This window comes from Triturus cristatus, chromosome 4_2 (genome assembly GCF_964204655.1).
Source record: "Triturus cristatus chromosome 4_2, aTriCri1.1, whole genome shotgun sequence".
Taxonomy (NCBI): Eukaryota; Metazoa; Chordata; class Amphibia; order Caudata; family Salamandridae; genus Triturus; species Triturus cristatus.
The window spans coordinates 169,520,907-169,543,082 of NC_140586.1; the positions used below are offsets into that span (position 1 = coordinate 169,520,907).

General features: G+C 44.7%; 1 protein-coding gene across 11 annotated transcripts in view; it reads right to left on the bottom strand.

Annotated features, from left to right (window-relative positions):
- Positions 1–1,831: 1,831 nt before the first annotated feature.
- STAT6 (signal transducer and activator of transcription 6) overlaps positions 1,832–22,176 on the bottom strand; it is a 760,203-nt gene continuing 739,858 nt past the window's right edge. For all 11 annotated transcript variants that reach the window (XM_085600982.1, XM_085600983.1, XM_085600976.1 and 8 more), the window contains one exon: positions 1,832–3,058. In XM_085600982.1, the coding sequence (XP_085457108.1) occupies positions 2,938–3,058 (121 nt within the window). In that variant the 3' untranslated portion in view covers positions 1,832–2,937. The remainder of the gene's footprint in view (positions 3,059–22,176) is intronic.

Consider the following 22,176-nt stretch of genomic DNA (forward strand, 5'->3'; position numbering starts at 1 on the left):
TGGTGCTAGAAAGTGGGACGGCTCCCAATTTAAATGCACTGAGAGGAGGCAGGGTGAAAGAAGAAAACACGAAAAGTTACTCTCCTAGCTCTCAAAATGGTGACTATGATTCTAACCAGGGTTCATTAGGAGGTACATCAAATATGTGAAAATACACAAAAGGCATTAGAAAAACATCAAGAGTGCATGAATTTATGAGCCATCCCTCTATCGTTTCTGTAGGCCAAAAATATACCATCTAGATAAAAAAAACACAATTCCATCTGTTAAAGCATTCCTACTTTTTCCTAAAAAGCACAAATAGTTTTATGTGGTAGTATTTTTTTTTTGACAAAAGTGCATTCTTTTGCCGGCAACCCCATCTTTTAACCGATTTTAAGAAGGCATGCTAGTGTTATACTAATCTTCAAGGTTTTCTTTACTCTACTTCAGGTGTTTGCGGTTATGGTTATAGCCAATCTGATTTTCATGAAACGCAAGGCCATTTTGAAGTTTTTCTAATATTTTATATTCTGCTTCTATGAAAAGAACATGCGTTTTTTTCTAAGTTACTGGAAGTATCATTGCACTGCTTGCTAAAGTCATCTGCTACGTATAGTGCAGATTTCCTATTGCTTCAGGGGCATTTTTAAGTAAACGATCGTAATGCAATTGAGTTTTGGGAGACATGTTCAGTTTGTTGGTCCTGTTGTTTTAAAATTTGATATTGTGCGCCGCTTACAATCAATGTAGCACAATGATGGGAATGTTTTGTGAGGCAGATCATGTCTTACTGATTGCGTAGCAACGTCATCCTAATTACGGAGGCAATTTGGGCTATTTATGTTGCCATGACAATGTGGTTTACTATGATTTTGTTGGCAATTCGTGTTTTTTCTATAAATGTACACTTTCAAAAGAGATTTAACAATGACACTTTTTCCTCTTGGCTCAAAATGAATTCGAGCGTGCCAATAATTGTGAATAGCTCCTGAAACATACGTCAGTGAACCCCAAGTGTCCTCCAGGGAAGCCTTTATCAAGTGAGCTAGATTGTGCTTGGATAAGTGTGTCATTAAAAGTACACATTTCATTCACAAATGTCTTGTTGAAGAAGCAAGGGAGATTTGACTCGTTCTTTTTAGTCCCAAGTGCTTCTGGATGTTCACAACATTGCAAAGACAAAGGATGATTATTTGTTTTTAGCCCATCAGTTTCATTCAAGTCAAACTGATTTTAGGGAGGCATTGCAAAATGGGCCACTACATGACTGAACTCGGATATTAATTTTCATTACGACTATTTGTACCCATTTCTAGCAGATATGTTGGAACTTATATTTTGTTCTATCCCTTACATGTCACCTCTCCTAATTTAGGTAGAGACTCCCAACTTAGTAAGGTAAAAATGATGTTATTTTAACTGTCTCCCTCTTAAAAGTTCCTCTACTCTTCTTGAAATAAATAGGGGTGATACATTTCCCCTCTTAGTTTCTCCAAAACCTCCCATTCGGTAATCTCAAATGTTGCCACGCATGTTAGACTAATTGGAACTACTTATACAAACCACAAGCATACAAAGAGCAGCTGCACAGCTTTTTTTTTTTTTTTTACATTTTTATAAAAACTTCATCCGAAGAGGTGAAATCAGTACTAGATCCGAGTCACCTATGGATTCTCGCTGGTGTTTGGAGAGTTGGGCTGTCCCAGCACTAGGTTTAACAAAAAAGGTTCACTCTTTTTCATTGCCCTAGATCCTAAATGTGTTTCTGGGAACATGCAACACTGCAGACCTCTGGAGCCAATTGAGGCGACGTTTGCAACCGTGTCACTACCAAAGAAGGCTACCAAACTAGTTATTCCGATGTTTGTATTTTCCAAAAGGCTAAACAGTAAATCCCACGAAATCAAGGCATAAAATACAAGTATTTTTAAAAAATAAAACAGAAAAACATTTAAAGTTGATGCGTTTTCAGACCCAGCGACTAGATCGCGGAATAATACACAGCATGCGAATCTAGAAGAGATTTGAACAGCAAAACATATGTTACAAAGTTTACAGTGTACACACCTCAAATGAGCATAATCAGTGGGTACATTTTATATACATTTATACAATTAGCGTAGGTGCTGGAGGAGGTACAAGTTCTTAGCCACCCTTATGCATACATGTTTCACGAAAACTGATGATCCTGTGGAAAGGCAAGGGATAGGTAAACCCCACCGTTATGGAGGGCGTAAACAGTGGAAAATGCATTGTATCAGGAATTCCATAAAGAAAAAGGTATTAAACATTTACAGAATAGTACTGGGTATTGGAATGTTCAGGTGTCAGCAAAAAATCATCTTAAAGGGAATGTATACAAACATATGTGTATAGTAAATACATGAAAAGTAATTGTGCAGTGTCCAATGTACAGCCAGGTAATACGGCCTAACGTTTGCTGTGTTGACTGGAGGTTACAACTTGCTGAAGGAGCTCGTAACAAGCATCTGGGAAAAGGTTATCCTGGAGCATCCGCAGAGAGAAGGTATCATACAAATATTTCCTATTTGCTGGATCCAGATAGCGAGACGGTAATCCGACAACTGGTACCCAGATATGGAGACGACCGAAATTTGGACGGTTTGCCTTTAACTTGCCTCTCAGAAGAGATGATGAGTGCGCAGAGTATGGCTGCAGCCTTCCTCTTTGGCTTTAAGTCGCAATGACATTCGAATGTTCTTCAATAACTAAGTCAGCTTAGAACCTACCTCAAAAAGCAGGAATTTGTAGCTGTCGAATGGTTTTGCCGCCACAATTGGCAAAGTCATAGCAGGGGTGACTGGACAGTCCCACATGTAAAGGTTGGGTAGATAGCTAGTAGGCTCTTTTTTATCCAGTGTCTAGCTCAAACACTGTCTGACCTGACCCACTCAATTCAATTCACAGACAGCACCAGGACCCCATCCACCCATTTCAAAGTTGTAGTCTTTCTCCCGAAGATTCTAAACTCGAAGGCGCGGTGCAATGGGCTGCCGGTAATGTCACCATATCAATTAAGTCTTCAATAATATCGTCGAGGCTCAGAGGCATATCACTGTCCAAAGAAAGAAGAAAAGATGCCTGTGTCAATTAAACAGTACTATTATGGAGAAGATTAAATGTATTAGTATCTAAATATTTAGAAAAAAAACCCTTCACGAAAATATTTGTACAAAGCAATGTTCTAAACCCCAGCATTTGAAGATTCAAGTGATACCAGAGCCCTGAAACGTGAGCCCAGTACCCGTAAACACTGTGGTGTACCATACAGGCAGGCAAACAGTGGGACATCCAATTTGAAGATGTCCTGGGAAGCCCAGGGCACCTGGCTAACTCTATACCTCTCTCTTGCATTTAGAGAGAAAAACACATTGACAGAAGTTGGTTTATTCAGGTGTTTGAGACAGGAGAGCATGCATTGGCAGGTCTAAATTACAGGCGACTGCAGATCTTTAACTTAAATGTGATTCTGAAATGAGGCGTTTTGTAGAGAGATGAATATGAATACCATACAATCCAATACTTTTAATTGTATTTTACTGAGCTGGAGGGATGCAGTCGAAGCCAAGAGTTTTACAATGAAGACATTTGGCTTGGGAGGGATACCTTATTCGTGGTATTTTAAGCTGGACGGCGCATCAGAAGCCAGGTGTTTTTTCTGTTTCAGAAGTAAAAATGTTAAGGTTCAACAGAATTATGTGGTGGTATACGATATTTGAGTTATTGACTACCATTGGGAAGGTTACTGATGCTTATCATTGCATGGGTCCAGACTGGCACATTTTGTAGAGATAAACCTACAATATACTGAGTCATAACTAACACACTTTTACTTCAGATTGGTACTATTGGATATAGACTATGTGGCAGATGAGAGAATGAAGAAGGTATCAATTTACATCACCCCTCAGACTAACATTTGCTGAACATGCACCCTAAAATATGAGTCAGGCAGTGTGTACTGCTATTGTTACTTTTTGTGAATTCTCTTAGAGGGGGGTAATCGCCTTCAGGTCATAACCCTTCATTTGATCTATGTCAAACTGTCACAAGGTTACAACTAAATTGTTCCGATAAGACGTTTAATCTTCTCTGGGTCGCCTCACCTACTCAGGCCCCTACATTTCGACAGACCTATAACACCCTGGGCCACTCAAAGCCACGTCTGTAAAAATATCCAATTCTTCCATGCCACAACCTCAAGCTCTGGGACAGAGGGGTGGAAGGAAAGTGTCTAGGGATAAAATACGCAGCGTAGTGGGCGGTACTGGTAAGTAATCCATGCATTCGTCATTCATCTCTGTTGAGCACATTACTTTCATGTCAGTACATACCAAACTATTCAAATCAGAGACTGTCATTGGGGAATAACAGACTAACTAGGGTACTGAGGCAATATCAGTGACTCCTAGGAAGACACAATATTATCTTTGACTCAAACCGACGGAGAATGCAGCACTGATCTCTGTGCTTGAACTGCTGCTGAATCATCTAGCTCCAGTCTGTAACCAGTTACAATTCTAAATGGAGATGCCCACACAGCCACTGTAAAATGCCCAATAAATGTCTGCCTCCTGCCTAGGCTAAAAATGGCTGCCATTGCCTGAGTTAAAAGTCTCTGCACCACTGGAGTCACCTGCCTTCAGTCCAGCAATATGATTTAGTAATCAGACAGAATTATGGGTTAGAGTGACTGCTTTCAGCCTTTCCTGTGTGGACAACAATTCGCAAATTTCTCTTAACGATGAAAAACTCCATCATCTGAGTCATGTACATCAAAACTGCTTAACTCTCATCCAAGGCGCTTTAAAGCTTAGAGCCGCAGTGCTTTGTAAAGCCATAAAAATACTTCGAAATCAAGGTGAAAGGTTGAAAGAACTTTCGGACCCATTGCAAGTGGCCCAATAACAATGCTGCACTAATACTGTACTTGGAATTACCGTTACTAGGTGGTTATTACCAAACCATATTAGGTATTTACATTTTTGTGGTGGAATGTGGAATAACATGCAGGATGCAGACCAAATTGCACATTTTGTCTGTGTTGGAAAGTGGATTATTGGTAGAGGCAAATGTAAGTCTGCCACTGGCAATAATGCCACTAAAAAAGTATAGGGCTCAGAATAGGTCTTAGAAAATGATTCCTATTCTGAACCCTTGCTAACACACAATCCAAGGATCTGGAATCTCCAAGAGGGTACTAGAAAGTGTGAGACTTCAATTCCCGCAATCCACTTGAACAAAACCTTTACAAATCCCATGGTAGTACTCCAGGCTGGGGATTCTTTGTGGTGATGTCCAGGTGAGCTCTGTTAACCTGTAGCTTGCAGAGAGTCCACTCTTTAGCCCTTTTGAAGCAGGTTTGATCCACAGGGCTGTAGTTTCAAACGGTGAAAAAGGCCCCATCTTCAGAGTTCAGGCCTTTGGAAATGCACATCAAACTCTTCAGCGCAGACCCTTCTGATTCTCTTAAGTTTCAAGCAGCAGATCTGAGAGGCACAGCCCCTCCCAGATACTTATTCAGTGTTCTCTGGGGTCACGCAAGAGGGCACTGCAGTCCAATGAGCTGCAGGGTTCCAACCAAAGGTCTGACCACTTCCTGCAGAGTGTGGCAAAATGCTAACCCAGAAACCACTATTCTTCCAAAATTCAATATGTCAGAATTGTCAGCAGGGAGAGAAGACCTGGCCAGACACACCCCTTGGATGGCTATTCTCCATAGTCCCTCCCCATGGCATCTGTTCATTCCTTCCTTAATCCTAGCATCTGGCTGAAGGTGAACAGGAGTCCTCCCCTTCGCTTGAAGTCCATGGTTTATGACTCCTCCCCCTGCTCTGGCATTCCTATGCCCAGCAACCTCTCCTCCCCTGGAGGCTTCCTAACCCCAGGGGTCATTTATCAGCTCTTCAAAGCAGCCAGGCTCACCACTTATCTCTGACTAATCAGGGCAGAGCAGTACAGGGTTCAATTTTGGCTTACAGACAAAGAAAGTCTTATAACTTCTTGTCTGTACATTTTACAATAAATTCAACAATACCATATTGTTGGATTTATCATTACCATTCTACCAAGTCCTTTAATACTAGTTTTATGGCTTTTCTGTCTCCAGTTATTAACTAATAACCTTTTCCAATGTTAACCTATGGCATGGGATTTGCAATGGGGAAAGTGACTTGGGCCATTTTTCCAGCACCAGGGCTTCTAAAAACGTATTTTATAAGTATGCTACATATATCTACAGGAACCCCACCCCAGGAACACCTAGGTGAGACTTTAGGGGTTCTGAATATGTAAAAATATTGCACATCCTCCCTCCACTGTGCTCCTACCATCAAAGTCGATTTTGGGCAGCATTTTATCACAATGTGGGGAGTGAAATGTGCAATTTCACTTTACCCATTGCATATAAAACTCATTATTTTATAAGGGTCCACCTTTTAGATACCTGACCCCCCCTCCACCCCTGGGACACCTAGGGGAGACCATGGGGGTACCCAATATTCCCAAACGTTGTAGGGTAACCATTTTTAGTGCCCCAAACACAAAAGTCGAGTTTGGGCACAATTTACTTTTTAAAAGCAGTCCTGCCACACAGAGCCACTTTTAAAAATACCTCAGGCTTCAGCAGTGCAGAAAGTTCTGCTGTCCTCTAAACTCCCATGCCCTATTATATACTTGGGACTGATAGGTAGTTTAAATCCCCCTGCCATAATATGTACTAGGGCCCTAAAGGGGTAAAAGGTGTTTTCATTGTATTCTAAGTGTTTTCAGCATAGCTCTGGGCCTGGTTGGGCAGAGCCCAGGGTCAGTCAGAGTCAGTTACCACCAGTACCAGTCAGAAAAATAGGGGGGGGGGGTTGTCCATGGCACAGGATGACTTTGCAACAGTCTGAAATTCTATGGTCCTTTTGTGGGCATATATTCCACCTACTCTTAGCAGGGAGATGTGTACCCAGACATAATGCGCCACCTGTAATTCCCGTTTCAGGTGAGTGTAGGAGTTTGTGGTTGAAACAGGGTTACCTGGGTCCTGCAATGGGACCCACGCAATGGCCCAAGTTCCAATGGTAGTGCATCACCCTACAACCTGAGACACGGCTTACAGCACACCAAGGGTCCCGAATCTCCTAAATGCCTCATAGATGTAACTGTCACTAAAGAAAAATCGTATGTCAGTATATCCATAGTGATGTCTTCATTAGGTTCATGGGGAGTATCACGGACAAAATTGAAAACAAACAGAGCATCCCACAAGGGGATCACCACTTTCTCCTGCAGGGTCTCTTGTTTGATAATCATAAGTACTAAAACGTCCCACCCGTTTTCAGGATCCTGGAGCACTTTACAAAACAGAAATATATACTTTTCTCTAGAAAAAAGACACATTTTCATGAAATTAAAGCAAAATTTGACAGCATATTAAAGGCTAAATTGCTTTCATTAATAATCTTTTAAAGAGCAGTCAAATGAAATAAAAAAAAAATCAAGAAACTCCTTCACAAATCCTTTTTTAAAGAAAAGTGAGAGAAAAGAGGGCTGCAGCCTAAAGAGGCTGGCTGGGACGCTGACACTGCTCTCTCAAGGACGCGCACTCTGCCAGCGCCTCATCATGGCCTGTCAGTAACAGTTGATCCCCTTCATTTTTTCCAGCTCCTGACAACAAGATCCTGGAGCACTGAGCTGAGCCTTATCTAGTTTTTGTGTGAATAAAAATCTTTACTAACCATTGCTTTGAGCTCTTCACAAGACATCTTTTGGAGTCATGGTATTTATTTTCTATTTCCTGACAGAATTTTTTTTCCCACAGAGAAATGCTATCTCTCTTCATGAAATGCACTGCTGTAGCAGGAAGGGGGTGAATACAGTTCCACAAGACGTCGGCCTCCAAGATTTCTTATTTCTTCTGTCTACAAGATAAGTGTTCCTCTGTCAGAAGATGAGGACCCTGAAGGACAGGGATACGATTCGCCTCAATGGACTTCAGAAGGACTGGTGTAGGCAACAACAGTCGGTATTAGGGAGGCCTGTGAAGCATGGTAAAGGGAGCTCCTTCTACCACAGTTTGCTCCTTCTTCTTAATGGACTCCTCCATAGAGAGATCCAGAGAAAAGTCTTGGCAAGGAACATCATCGCTCCCAGGCACTTTGATGACTGGGGCAGTTTCCACCTATTCGCTGACAACAGCAACATTGGCATCAAGTCACTCAAGGCATTCGAAATCCAAGGCTATCAATGTTGAAAGGGTTCCTGAAGTCGCGACACTGACCAACCCCTATGCCGCTGAATAGATTGAGCTTATCTGCTGAGTGGGTGAGGAAACATAAGAGGAGTGGGAGGATGACTCCTGAAACTTTGTTTTTGGAGAATTACTGTGCATACTCTCCTGATGCGGTATCACCCCTTCCCCATCATCAGTATATCTTCTGCCAGACACAAGATGCACGTCTGTCTTTACTGTTACCTGCTGATTTGGTATTTGGTTGAAACTGAGGTAATAGAGCCTGGAAATATTGAATTCTTAAGAATTGGGATAGTCTAGCCCAATTTGTGTGTTCAGAATTGGTTCTAGATATGATTGTATCTGTAGAGGTTGTAAGTGGGATTTGGAACACTGATTATGAATCTCAGGCTATGAAGAAGGTCTATAGTTACCTGAGTATATTGTTGACACTGTTGATGGGTTGGGGCTTTGAGAAAAAAAATCATCCAGGCAGGGAAACACGTGTATTTTCTGTCCGAAGATGGGCTGCTACTACTGCTAGCAAGTTTATGAAAACCTGTGGTGCGGTTGGGACCACAAAAGGAAGGACTTTTAACTGGTAGTTTTTTCCGTCCACCATAAACCTGAGGGATTTATGATGGGCGGGGTGTATTAGCATGTGAAAATATGTGTCCTTTAGATCTAACGTAGTCATAAAGTCTTCCTGATGAGGTAGCGGAATCACATCTTGCAGAGCAACCATATGAAAATGCTCTGACAGAATGTATTTGTTCAGTGGCCTTAGATCTAGGATTTGGTGCACAGAATCGTCCTTTTTGGGTATGAGGAAGTACAGAGATTAGACTCCTCATCCCTGATGTTGAAGAGATGCAGATTCCATTGCTTCTTTGGGAAGGAGAGCCTGGACTTCCTGTTTGAGTAATGTTTGATGCTCGATTGATAGCTGATGTGAGCGAGGTGGCTTGTGGGAGGTGTGGTAATGAGCTCCAGATAATAACCATGTTGGATAATATCCAACACCCACTGGTCTGTTGTTATCTGTTGCCGGGTGGGGAAAAAATTGTATATGCATCCCCTAACAGGTGTAGTAGGATCGGGGGCAAAGTGAAGCAAGTCATTGTTTGCTGGTAGTGTTGGCACCACGTGGGGCAGCACTTTTGCTTCCAACGTTGGTGTTTCCTCTATAGGAGCCACTATAGAAGGATTTTGTGGGGGATTACTGGCTCTGCGCATGCTGATATGAGTGTGAGGCTTCCAGAGTAGTTGTCTTTGAGCCTCGCATAGCTGGAATGGCAAAAGGAGGCCCTAGATGTAGGAGATTTAAGGACTCCCATGGACTTCGCAGTTTCAGTGTCTTTTTCAATATTTTCTAGAGCCTCATCGACCTGGGAACCGAACAGGTGTTCTTTATCAAATTGGGCATTGAGAATATTCTACTGACAATCAAGCTTGAAGACTGAAATACACACAGCCAAGCGTGTCTTCTAAGTAGGACACTGGTGTTAATGCACCTGGCTGCAGTGTCAGCAGAATCAAGGGCACATTGAATAGATGTGCTGGAAATCAGTTTTCCCTCTGCAACTAGTTCTTGCCCCCTCTTCCTGTGCTCATTTGGGGGCTGTTGGAGGAGCTCCTCTATCTCATCCCAGTGAGCATGGCCATATCTTGCTAGGAGACCCATAGAACTGGCGATGTGCCACTGGTTTGCAGACGGATCTGCAACCCTTTGCCCCACTGCGTCATTTCTTTTATTTTCTTTGTCAGGGGCCGGCATCGCCAGACACTTTAAAGTTGGCCCTTTTTCTGAAGACTACTCAGGAATCTGGGGGGACTTGCCCTTTGATGTAAACATGGTCTAAGGGAGAGGGTTTACACTTTTTGTTGACCCTTGGAGTAATAATACAGGCCCTAACTGGGTTCTTGAATATGTCCTCCGTATGGCAAATAATTCCTTGAGCATAGACAGGTACTGAGTGCCCCTGTGTGCAGATGATAGCGTTTCAAATAAGAAATTCTCTTCCAGAGGTTATCTATGAAGTTGCACCCCATGAAATGAGGCCACCCTTGGTATGAGCTCCTGGTATGTGGTGTAGTCATCAAGAGTTGATGGGCGTGCGGGGTACAAGTCTGGGTTCTTGTCCCTTGGTGGGTCAACATCATAAGAGTCCCAGGGTCAGAGTCTGGTGGTACATGAAAAGAATCATCCCCAGTATAAGGGGGACTGGTACCATCACCAGGGAGTCCCTGAGGGGAGGCACTGAGGGACCTATGTCAGACTGCAGTGAAGAAGGCATGTCTGGTGGTGGTGGTGGAGAAGGTGGAAGTGGAGGTGGTGAGGGTGGTGGTGGTGGAGGCAAAGGGCGGGTGGCCTTGTCCATTTTGTTTGCGTTTGGGTGGAATGGGGACATCCAAAGCCTCTTGGACAGACAATTGTTTTTTAGAAAGTGGTGGATGAGGAGCAGGTGGCTTGGCTACAATCTGTCAAGTTTTCAGTTGCATCTGGATCTGCTGCCTTGAGTCCTGCTTTTCTTGCAACTTGTGGAGAAGGGGCTCCACTGTAGCCTCAATAGTCTTTTTCGGTGTCAAGTTTGTTGGTTTGGGCTCTGAGCTGGCTTTATGTTATGGCGCTGAAGAACCGCTCGGTGCCGAAGCTGTAGATGACAACAGGCTGCTCAGCACAGAGGGTGTGGATGCCATAGAGGTCATCGGCGCTGAGGTTTTCGGCTTCGGATGGTGTTTCTGCGCTGAGCCGGAGGGCAGGGCATCCAAAATGAATTCTTAGTGCCAACCATGGCCTGAAGGCAGTAGTGGCATGAAAGCCTCTTGATCAGGAGGCGTTAGTTTCTTTGAAGGCTCAATTCGAGACTGAGGGTCTGTCGTACTTTAATCTTTGTGACCGCGTAGGGGACAGGGCCCTACCCCTGTCTATCTTGGTATTAGCAAACCGCAAATGGTAAATGCGGCATGTACGAGTGCTTTATATATCGTTCTAGCTATGAATGCACTGTGTACACGTTATTCTGCTTCAACTACGCGGGTTCCATTTTGGAAGCAGTGGCCATCTTGTCATTGCCCTCACATAGGCTATAATGGAGTAAATACGGGCCTCACAGTACATGGGCTTCTCCTCTGACTTCTCTGTGACCTGGGCAGCTGGCTCTGCTGCCCCAGGTCAAACCGGTCTCACGAGCTCCCCTTCCTCCGTCCACCTGTGATTAGCATCAGGGCTTGACCCATCATAAAACCCTTTCATTCTACACAATCCTCCGGCTAATCTCTTTCACACCTGCTTGTTCCTGCTTTATGACTTGTTTCCCAAAACAGGAGATGCTCATGTTTATTGGGGGGTCTATTGACATCAAATGTGGGATCTGAACCTTACTGTGTAAATCATTGTGGGCTGGCCGAACTGGAATGTGGGATGGTCATCATGACTCTGCTTTTTCGTTTGTAATGTATACTTGTAATGGCCATATCATAAACCTAGGAATGTATGCTTGAGGGAAGAAAAAGGGTATTTAAGGTGAAGTCCATTCCTATGATTTTCAGCAGTCTCCTGAGAACATACACGCTGTTGTACTTCTAGGATACCTGTAATTGGTCTGCAGCCAATAAATGAATCTTTGACTTCACCCAGAAGACTCTGTGTTTCTGTAGGTCTGGAACAGGGTGAACCCAGAAGTCATAGGGTGTGTGCCCCTGCACCGCTGGGTCTAAAATACCCAGTACTTCAGTTTGGCGCCCAACTCGGGACGATTTCAGCGGTACCAGTCCAAGCCAGAGGTTCGTGAGGAGCTTCGTGTGGAAATTCCGGAGGAAGGCCGCCACTTCATCGACCCCTGCATGTCGACGTGGTCCGAAAGTCTTTTCTGCGAGGTTCTCCGCGTCCCGACGGCTACGAAGGACTGCTGCCCTGATTAATCGACCTGTTTTGGACCCTTGACGAGTTTGAGAGAGCGAAACAATCGAGAGAGTCTTCTGGTGACGCCATCTATCAGCAATATTCAGTTAAGTATAAGTGGAGCGTCTCCCATTTGTTTTGGTATCCTTCGGGATCGTTTGATTTGGTAATTTGGTACTTTGGAGTTTGCAAACGCCAAAGCCAGAGGACTCGTGTATTCACGAGACTATCGTAATCGATAATCCTTTGACGTTTGGATCTAGACTAGTGAGCGAAGATGCCTGGTTCTGGACTATTTGGTAGATTATTCTGTTTGGGTTGTGGAAAAGATTTCCAGCTAGAGGAATCATGTACGGTTCCTCCGGTTGGAACTCCAACTTATGAGCTCTATGTAAAACATGGCGTAGGCCCCATTGCATATAACGAAGTATGGATCCACTACACCAGGAAAGACGGTGTTTTAAAATGGCCCCAAAATGGTAGTTTCGATACCGATATTTTAGATAATTTGGAAATTAAATTGTTCAAAAAGAAAGCCCGGCCGGCGATGTTTGACTCTTTCCGCTTATGGCGAAAGGAAGCCAAACAAAAGGAAATTAAGCTAGCGAAAAAGAATAAAAGAGAGAGAGGTATGACAGTAATGCAAGCAGCTGTACAATTTAAAGACAATGAGGAGGAGCAGATGAGTGAGCAATTGCACAGGCAGCGTAAGTTAGGGATTGACAAATGTTACCCAGTTTTACCACATTCTAAGCAGAATGAGTTAGAAGAAAAGGAGAAAGATCCCCTGATGTCACATTTGTTGAGTTCGCCACCCCCGTATGCTCAAAATGCCACGGCACCTCCCCAGCTTGTGAATATGCCACCCCCAGTGAATATACTGCAAGCCTTGCCGCAACCGCCAGCTGCTTTGCAGCCGGCTCTTATCCATGTAGCGCAGCCCTCTCAAGGGCCGCCAGTTGTGCTTCCAACTGCCCCCGCACTTCCTGCGACTTTGCCTAATTCAGCAGCTGCCTCTTCTGACACTCTTCCTTGCACCACTCCAGTACCTGTTTCTACATCCTCTTTTCTCCCCTCTGTTTTTCCGCCTCAACTTCTCCTTCAGCGCGACAGCGCTTAGCTAATGTGGTTACTACATTAATGTCTCCTCTCTTTGAGTCATCTGGTGCGACTCCTGGTTTACAGCGTAAGCAATTGCGTAGCCAATTGCCTAACCCCGATGAGAAAAAGGTAATAGATAGCATGGCGCGTAGATGGATTGTTTTCCCTTCATTGTATGATGTGGAATCAGTTGTCAACGTTTTCCATCAGTGGGATGACCCAAAACAGAGATATGTGTTTGAGAAAATGTGCGAAATTCTCTGTGAAGAATTGGAAGATAGCGGTAAAAATCCGAGCCCGCAGGAATTGTGTAGAGTGAGGTTTGATTTTGGAACTGGTATAATTGTGGACCGCGAAGTAGATAAAGCAGTTGCGGTTGTATTGTCCTTCAGGAATGATGATTGTCAACAGTCATTGTTTGAACAAGATGTCCTTGTGGGGAAAAAGGTAAAAGCGCGACAATACCCCATGAGAGAAGTTCCCCCGGTATGGAAGGAAGCAGTTGCAGCTGATGCTGGTGCCGGTATCGCCGCTGTGCCAGCGCATTTCCAGCGTGTTTGGGTGCATGTTCCATGGAAGCGCTCTGAGGAGTTAGCGCTTAAGCAGTCCTTACCTGATCCCCGTAAAAACCCAGCAGGTTATTATAAAGAGTTGTCACAGACGGCAGGGTCATGCGTTATGAATCTGGCCGACATAGACATGTTGTTTGGTAATGTTGTTCCACAGCCTCTATGGGGGTCAATTCGTAATGTAGATCACGATGCAGAACTAGGGGATACATGGGCTAACATTATTGCTGCTGATGCTAGACAAACTGGTGGCGCGAAACCAGAACCTTTAGTAGCTGAACTGCCTGGTAGAATCATCACGTATATGAAGACAATAATGCCTGCGATGCGCGTAAATTGGGACAAGCTATCTGCATGCAAGCAGAAGAAAGATGAGACAGTGTCAGACTTCTTCACTAGGTTTGAAGAAACGTTTATTGATCACAGTGGGCAAGATATGAGTACTGAGGGTGGCCAACGGTTGTTTGTGGATAAGTTTGTGCAGAATCTACTTCCTGACCTGTGTAAAAAGTTGAAAGATTCAGAAAGTTCTTGGGCTGTTTCTTCTTCAGCGCAAATACTGGCTACTGCACAGTATTATGAAAATAGAGATAAGGACGAGAAAGATAGAACAGAGAAGAAAACGAAGGAATTAAAGACAAAGGTCCTTTTACAGCAGGCCTATCCGCCACGTGGAGGTCAGAATAATTATAGACAACCCCAAGGTGTCTATCACCAACCCCAACAGTTTCAGAACAATCAGCAAATGAACGGGTATTATCAACCACGTGTCCCTGTAGGTCCCAACCAATGTTCATACTGCAAAGAGGAAGGTCATTATAAATATAGTTGCCCTAAATTAATGCAGCGGAATGGTAATGCGTATGGCGCAAGAGGTAGGGGTGGCCAGCAAGCTCCTAGAGGCAGAGGGCGTGGAAATGCTCCCCAGAACGCGCGTCCTCTGCCGCCTCAAAATACCATCAATAGCTTTGATCAGCAAGCTAACGCGACTAGTAATACGGCCCAGTATTATAATAATGATTATTATGCGGAGGACGGTGATGCAGAAAGTAATGATTATTAGGACAGCCATAGACAGAGAGAGGGAGTTGTTTCAGTGCCAGTGGATCAGAGTGGACCGTATGTTGAGGTGACTACAGCAAATGTAACGGAGCCTTTTCTGCTAGACACTGGTGCTGCAAAGAGTTCAATCATGCATTCAAAACTCCCTGGCGCACCTTTGTCTGGCGATATAAATGTTTCAGTAGGTTTTTCTGGCGCCCCAGTTAGGAACCCGATTTCTAGTCCCATGTCACTTTCTGTTGGACCTTGCGAGCTGAAAGCACCCCTGATTCTGACAACAGGTTGTGGTGAGAATTTACTGGGATTAGATTTGTTGAAAAGATTGCACGCTACACTGTATTGTTCTCCTTCAGGAGTACAACTTACATTAGGCAAGAAAGTGATTTCCCCAATGTACTTGTCTAAAAACACAATGCCGCCTGAATTGTCATCCCTTCCGGATGCCCTTTGGGCTACTGGTCCCAATGATGTGGGCCTCTTGGAGATACCACCATACGTGGTGACTTTAAAGGCTAATGTCAGACTGCCACGTATTCCCCAGTACAAGATCTCTAATGAAGGGCAGAAAGCATTGTTAGACATTGTCAGCGACTTGATTAATAAGGGTGTGATTGAAGAGACAAGAGGCAACGTTTGCAATAGTCCGATTTTACCTGTCTTAAAACGAACGGACCCTTCACAGCCACCTGTTTACAGATTTGTGATCGATCTTAGAGAGGTTAATAAGATTGTTGTGCCACAGTTTCCAGTTGTCCCCGATATAACTGCTTTGTTAACGATGATTCCAGCCTCTGCTGCATGGTTTTCAGTGATTGATTTAAAGAATGCTTTCTTTAGCATCCCAATTGCAGAAGAGAGCAGAGACATTTTTGGCTTTAGTCTGGGAGGCCGAAGCTTCCGCTTCAAACGCGCTCCCCAGGGCTACTGTGAAAGTCCATCAATATACAGTCAAGCTTTGAAAGCACAGCTTGATGCACTTGTTTTACCTAGTGGCGCTATCCTGATTCAGTACGTGGATGATTTACTAATTGCCGCGAATACTGAGAAGATCTGTAAAGAAGCCACATTGTCCCTGTTGCGCCATTTATCCGCTTTCCATCACAAGGTGTCTCTCTCTAAGCTGCAATATTGTCGACAAGAAGTGACCTACTTAGGTCATCTCTTATCGAAGGAGGGAAGGAAACTGACCCCAGAAAGAATTCAAGCCATTGCACAGTTGAGTGTGCCAAGAACACAGAGAGAAGTACGTGCTTTCTTGGGTATCACTTCATACTGTAGGCATTGGATACCAAGTTTTTCCTTGCTGGCAAAACCTTTGGTAGCCTTAACATGCAAAGACACACCGAATCCTATCCCATGGTCTGAAGAGTGCCAGAAAAGTTTTGTGGAATTGCGTAATGCATTGTGTTCGGCTCCTGTGTTGGGTACCCCTGACTACAGTAAGCCTTTTACATTGTATGTTCACGAGAAAGATGGATGTGCGTTGTCAGTGTTAACACAGCCTTTTGGCGACAGACCGCGCCCATGCGCATATTTTTCATCAACCTTGGACCCTGTAGCGAGGGCATTGCCAAGCTGTCTGAGAGCGACAGCTGCTGCAGCAATGTCTATCCGACAATCTGCTGGTTTGGTAATGGACAATACATTGATTGTTATGGTTCCACACGCTGTAGACACATTATTAAATAGGACCAAGACACAACACTTGACTAGTGCGCGATTATTAGGTTATGAGCTTACACTGTTAGCAAATCACATACACATAAAGAGATGCAATACGCTGAATCCAGCTACATTGTTGCCAATTCCAGCAGACTCAGATGAGATTGAGCAACATGACTGTCTGTTCAGAACAGAAGAAGAGACGAAAGGGAGAGTAGATCTAAAAGATACTCCCCTGACTGAGTGTGATGGCACTTTATGGGTGGATGGCTCGTGTTTCAAACTCCCTAATGGTGACACGACTGCTGCATATGCTATCACGACTTTACACACGGTCGTGGAAACTGCACGAGTGCCACATAATTCGGCCCAAGCAGCGGAATTAATCGCCCTCACGAGAGCGTGCGTGTTGTCTGAAGGAATGAGAGTAAATATATACACAGATAGCCAGTACGCCTTTGGCGTGGCTCATAATTTTGGGCGTTTGTGGAAGGAGCGTGGGTTCCTGACATCGCATGGAGCTAAAATTCAGAATGGCAAGTTGGTGAATGATCTCCTTGAGTCACTGACCCTACCGTTGCAAGTTGCGATCATGAAATGCAGTGCGCACAGGAAAGTCACAGTTGATGTTGGACGTGGGAATGCGTTTGCTGATGAGACTGCGAAAGAAACAGCACAGAATGTGAAGACTAGAATGTATGTTGCAGGCCCCGCAAGATGGGTTGATGATGTGGGAATGTGTGAGAACACAATAGAGAGTGTGAAGTCGCTTCAAGCTGAAGCCACAGAGAAGGAGTTAAGCAAGTGGAGAGAAAGTATGGGTAAGTTGGATGAGAATGGTTGTTGGATTGATCTGACAGAACATAAGCGATGGTTATTGCCTGACGCATATGTGCTTCCAGTGGTTACTATGGCACATGGAATGGCACATATCAGTACGAAAGGTATATGCAAGTTGTTGGCTCCAGTATGGCAGAATGCTGGGATTCCCAAGTGTGCAGAGAATGTGGTCAAGAATTGCATGGTATGCTTGAAGTACAACCCTGGTAGGGGAACCCCAACTCCAGCTGGTCACTTTGCACCCCCATCATGTCCATTCGAAGTTTTGCAGCTGGACTTTATTCACATGGAAAGATGCAACAACCTGAAATATGTACTGGTGGTTGTTTGTGCTTTCTCAAAATGGATAGAGGCTTATCCTCTGAAAGATAACACTGCCCTATCCACAGCCAAAGCCCTTGTGAAGGAATTTTTCCCTAGGTTTGGGATGCCAAGAATGGTGTGGTGTGATAATGGAAGTGAGTTTGTGGGTAAAGTGATGAAGAATGTATGTGAAGGGCTAGGGATAAAGCAGAAGTTCCATGCTGCAAATCACCCCCAATCAGCTGGACTAGTAGAACGCTACAATGGAGCCTTAAAGCTCAAGCTGGCCAAAATCCAGGCGAGCACCGGTCTTAAATGGCCTGATGCTCTGCCTTTAGCACTCCTGTCCACCAGAATGACCATACACTCACGAGTGGGACTTAGCCCTTACGAGGTCGTTTTTGGCCGTCCGGCCAACGTATGGGGTGTACCGAGGCCCACGAAGTTTAGTGAGATTGAACATCCAGTACTACTCGATTACCTGTATGATTTGACTGTTAAACTGCGTGTTTTGCACCAACAGGTACATGATACTCTTCCCCAAGCTTCTGAACCTCCTGGACACCCTATCAACCCTGGCTCGTGGGTCCTGATCCGAAATTTCCAGCGTAAGAGCAACGACGAGCCTCGCTGGATCGGCCCTCACCTTGTACTTCTGTCGACAAGATCAGCGGTACGAGTAAAAGGGAAGAAACACTGGATCCATGGTACCCACTGCAAAGTAGTCCCCTTGCCTCTGCCATATGACCAGTGGGTCAAGGAGGGTATCGCCGACTCTGAAACAGACACTGTACCTCGTTTTGTACCATTCAGTGACGCACGCATAAGAGGCACAGTTTCAGACCAAGAGAGTGACAATATTCTGCAGGAAGCTGTGCCACCATCAAATCGACTGGACACCACTGAGCCTGAACTTTTGTTTCAAGACCAAACAGCACCTGGCCGTCTCCGCTATAATTTGAGACCAAGGCCCATGGACAAATAAAGATTTCCTTACTATTTCCTTTTTGACATTTTTTGCTCTCCCATCTGAAGGACTTTCTTGATTTTTGTTTTTCGAACCACCATCCGGGTTCTGCCGCAGGGTCGCGGTGCCAAGACTTTGGGTACAGGCCGAAGACGTTAGGTCAACGGTTCTGGTTGGTCTAGGGCGTTTCCCTGGACTGACAGGCGTGCCCCTTAGCAGAAGACACTCATCCGCCGCGAGCGGCCCGAGTAGAGGATGGAGTTTTTTAAGATGGAGAGACCGATTGAGGAAATGAACTTTAACGCAAGGATGTGTAGAATTGTAAAAAGTAAATGTTTTGTATTTTTGTGCCTTTTTACACTGTGTAGTATCACAATGTTTATTGTAGGATTTGTGTTTTTCTCCGCTCAAAAGCCCATTACACCCACTGAACAGCCTATACCTCTTTCTACCGCCTCCTCTCACTCCTTTCACCCTTTGCCTGAGCACGAACAGACCAGACAATCAGAGTTTGTAAATAACTCGTTTATCCAGCTTCTGCACCAGCACCAACTGGTAATGAATACGACCAATTGCTGGGTGTGTGGGTTAATGCCACATACCATTAACAAGGATATTCCCTACCTGGTGCTGCCGTACAGTTACAATGGATCGTCATGGGCATTCCAGACCATGTTTCTCTATGCTCTAGATACGTACTCCCCTCGCCAACCGCGTTCCATCAGACCTATCACCAATAATAAGGCTTTGATGAAAGGAGTTGCCGATATGAGTAGGGATATTGATGCATACTCATCCATTCCCAAAGAAGAGTTGAGACCTTATTTAGGATGGAACGCGACGGGGTATAGTATTAGTCTGGGTGAAAGACAGCGAAAGATCTCATCTCCAATCTGGGTCGTACCCCACATAGGTCGGTTCTGCTTACAGGGTAATGGTCAGAATCCTAGAGGTCAACTGGGAAGAAGTGACTGTACTGAAACGTACACTTTCCCGTCACAGTTTTCCCCTGCGTTTTTGGCTGCCAAGGGCACATATTTCATCTGTAATGACCGAGCATATACATGGCTGCCCCCTGATTTCTCGGGCACATGTTATATTGCAAACTTGCTACCGCCGACATTTACTGCTGCCTCCGACTATCACAAGACCAGAGTTGTGAGAGGTGTGATTAGTAAGGAGGATACTGCCGGTCAGGAAGCGGGAGACTTCTTTTTGGGTTTCCTGCCGTTTTGGGGACCTATGGTCAATAGTAGGAACCTGAGACAGCTGACTCGTGTGGTTGAATCCACTGTCAATGTAACGGCTGGTGCCCTTGGTAATCTGACAGCTGAGCTCCAAGCGGATCGCCTTATGACTTTACAGAACCGCATGGTTCTAGACGTTATTCTTGCAGACCGCGGTGGGGTATGCAAGGTCATCCAATCCAGTTGCTGCATTTTCATACCAGATAATGCTCCAACAGTCTCCAAACTCCATAAAATATCTGAATCCATACACGTGGATAAGGGAGACTGGTCACTGGTGGGGTGGTTCTGGGAATTGATATCCGCCTGGGGTTGGAAAGTTCTGATGGTCATTGGAATGATCTTAGCCATTCTTTTCCTGTTCTGTCTGTGCATACAGTGTGCTCCTGCGATATGTGGCCTCTGTGCTACCTTATGTGTAAAGAAACCTGTATCGAGGGACGAGCTAAGTAATAGGATGATGCTACAGCAACATCTCCATGACTTTGTGAACATTGACCTAGACTCGGATTAAGATGAGTATAGTGATTGCCTATGTAAGGGCAAAAGGAGGGTCTGTCGTACTTTAATCTCTGTGACCGCGTAGGGGACAGGGCCCTACCCCTGTCTATCTTGGTATTAGCAAACCGCAAATGGTAAATGCGGCATGTACGAGTGCTTTATATATCGTTCTAGCTATGAATGCACTGTGTACACGTTATTCTGCTTCAACTACGCGGGTTCCATTTTGGAAGCAGTGGCCATCTTGTCATTGCCCTCACATAGGCTATAATGGAGTAAATACGGGCCTCACAGTACATGGGCTTCTCCTCTGACTTCTCTGTGACCTGGGCAGCTGGCTCTGCTGCCCCAGGTCAAACCGGTCTCACGAGCTCCCCTTCCTCCGTCCACCTGTGATTAGCATCAGGGCTTGACCCATCATAAAACCCTTTCATTCTACACAATCCTCCGGCTAATCTCTTTCACACCTGCTTGTTCCTGCTTTATGACTTGTTTCCCAAAACAGGAGATGCTCATGTTTATTGGGGGGTCTATTGACATCAAATGTGCGATCTGAACCTTACTGTGTAAATCATTGTGGGCTGGCCGAACTGGAATGTGGGATGGTCATCATGACTCTGCTTTTTCGTTTGTAATGTATACTTGTAATGGCCATATCATAAACCTAGGAATGTATGCTTGAGGGAAGAAAAAGGGTATTTAAGGTGAAGTCCATTCCTATGATTTTCAGCAGTCTCCTGAGAACATACACGCTGTTGTACTTCTAGGATACCTGTAATTGGTCTGCAGCCAATAAATGAATCTTTGACTTCACCCAGAAGACTCTGTGTTTCTGTAGGTCTGGAACAGGGTGAACCCAGAAGTCATAGGGTGTGTGCCCCTGCACCGCTGGGTCTAAAATACCCAGTACTTCAGGTCAGGCCGTAGCGTACTCACTGTGTTAGACTCCAGCGTTACATTGGTAAGCTTGAACTCGAACTCCGGATCGGATTCCAAGCTGCCCTCGATTGAGAAAGTCTCCTCTTCAGCCACGAAGCCTGTGAATGGTGTTCCTCCTTGATGTCTTGATGTCCGAAGAGGTTGAGGGTATCATCGGTGGCCTTTTGCGGCATTTTTATCTGGCATGTGTGACGATCACGGAGCGTTTTCTTCTAGCAGAATGCTCAACAGGCCTCACAATCCTCCTCCCTGTGGTTTGGCGAGAGACACAGGTTATAGACCTGATACGAGTCCGTCCGTGGGTACTTTGCATGACAGCACAAACAGAATCAAAATGGCATCCACTCCATCACCAGGGGGGCATTGTCTGGATACGAAACTGGAGACTGAGTTCGAAGGCCCTGAAGGGTGAGGCCCTCTGGAGGCTGCAACGGAGTCGACTCGACAACTGGTTCTCCTTCAACACGCAGAGAGGAGACACGTGATCGGTAACAATACTGACGGTACACAGAAATAGAACTGAAAGAGAGATACAACGACGGTCTCGACTCAGGGCGTAAGCACACAAGTCCAAAACCAAGAGAATAATTTAACAATGGAGTTGATGCCCTTGCGCATCATTACCGAGAATGAGGAGTCACTCTACTTCGTAACTTGAAATAATTTCTTCGAAGAAAAACAACCTCCACACATCCAGACCTAACACTAGATGGCATAAATATGCAGAGCATCTGTATCTACAGTCAAACATGCCTCAAACACAGAATTATAGGTAAGCAATTTTTCCTCAATTAGATAAACAACAGATGCTATGATTTCCAGCGAGATCCTAGATGCCAGACAAATTACTGACAGAAGAG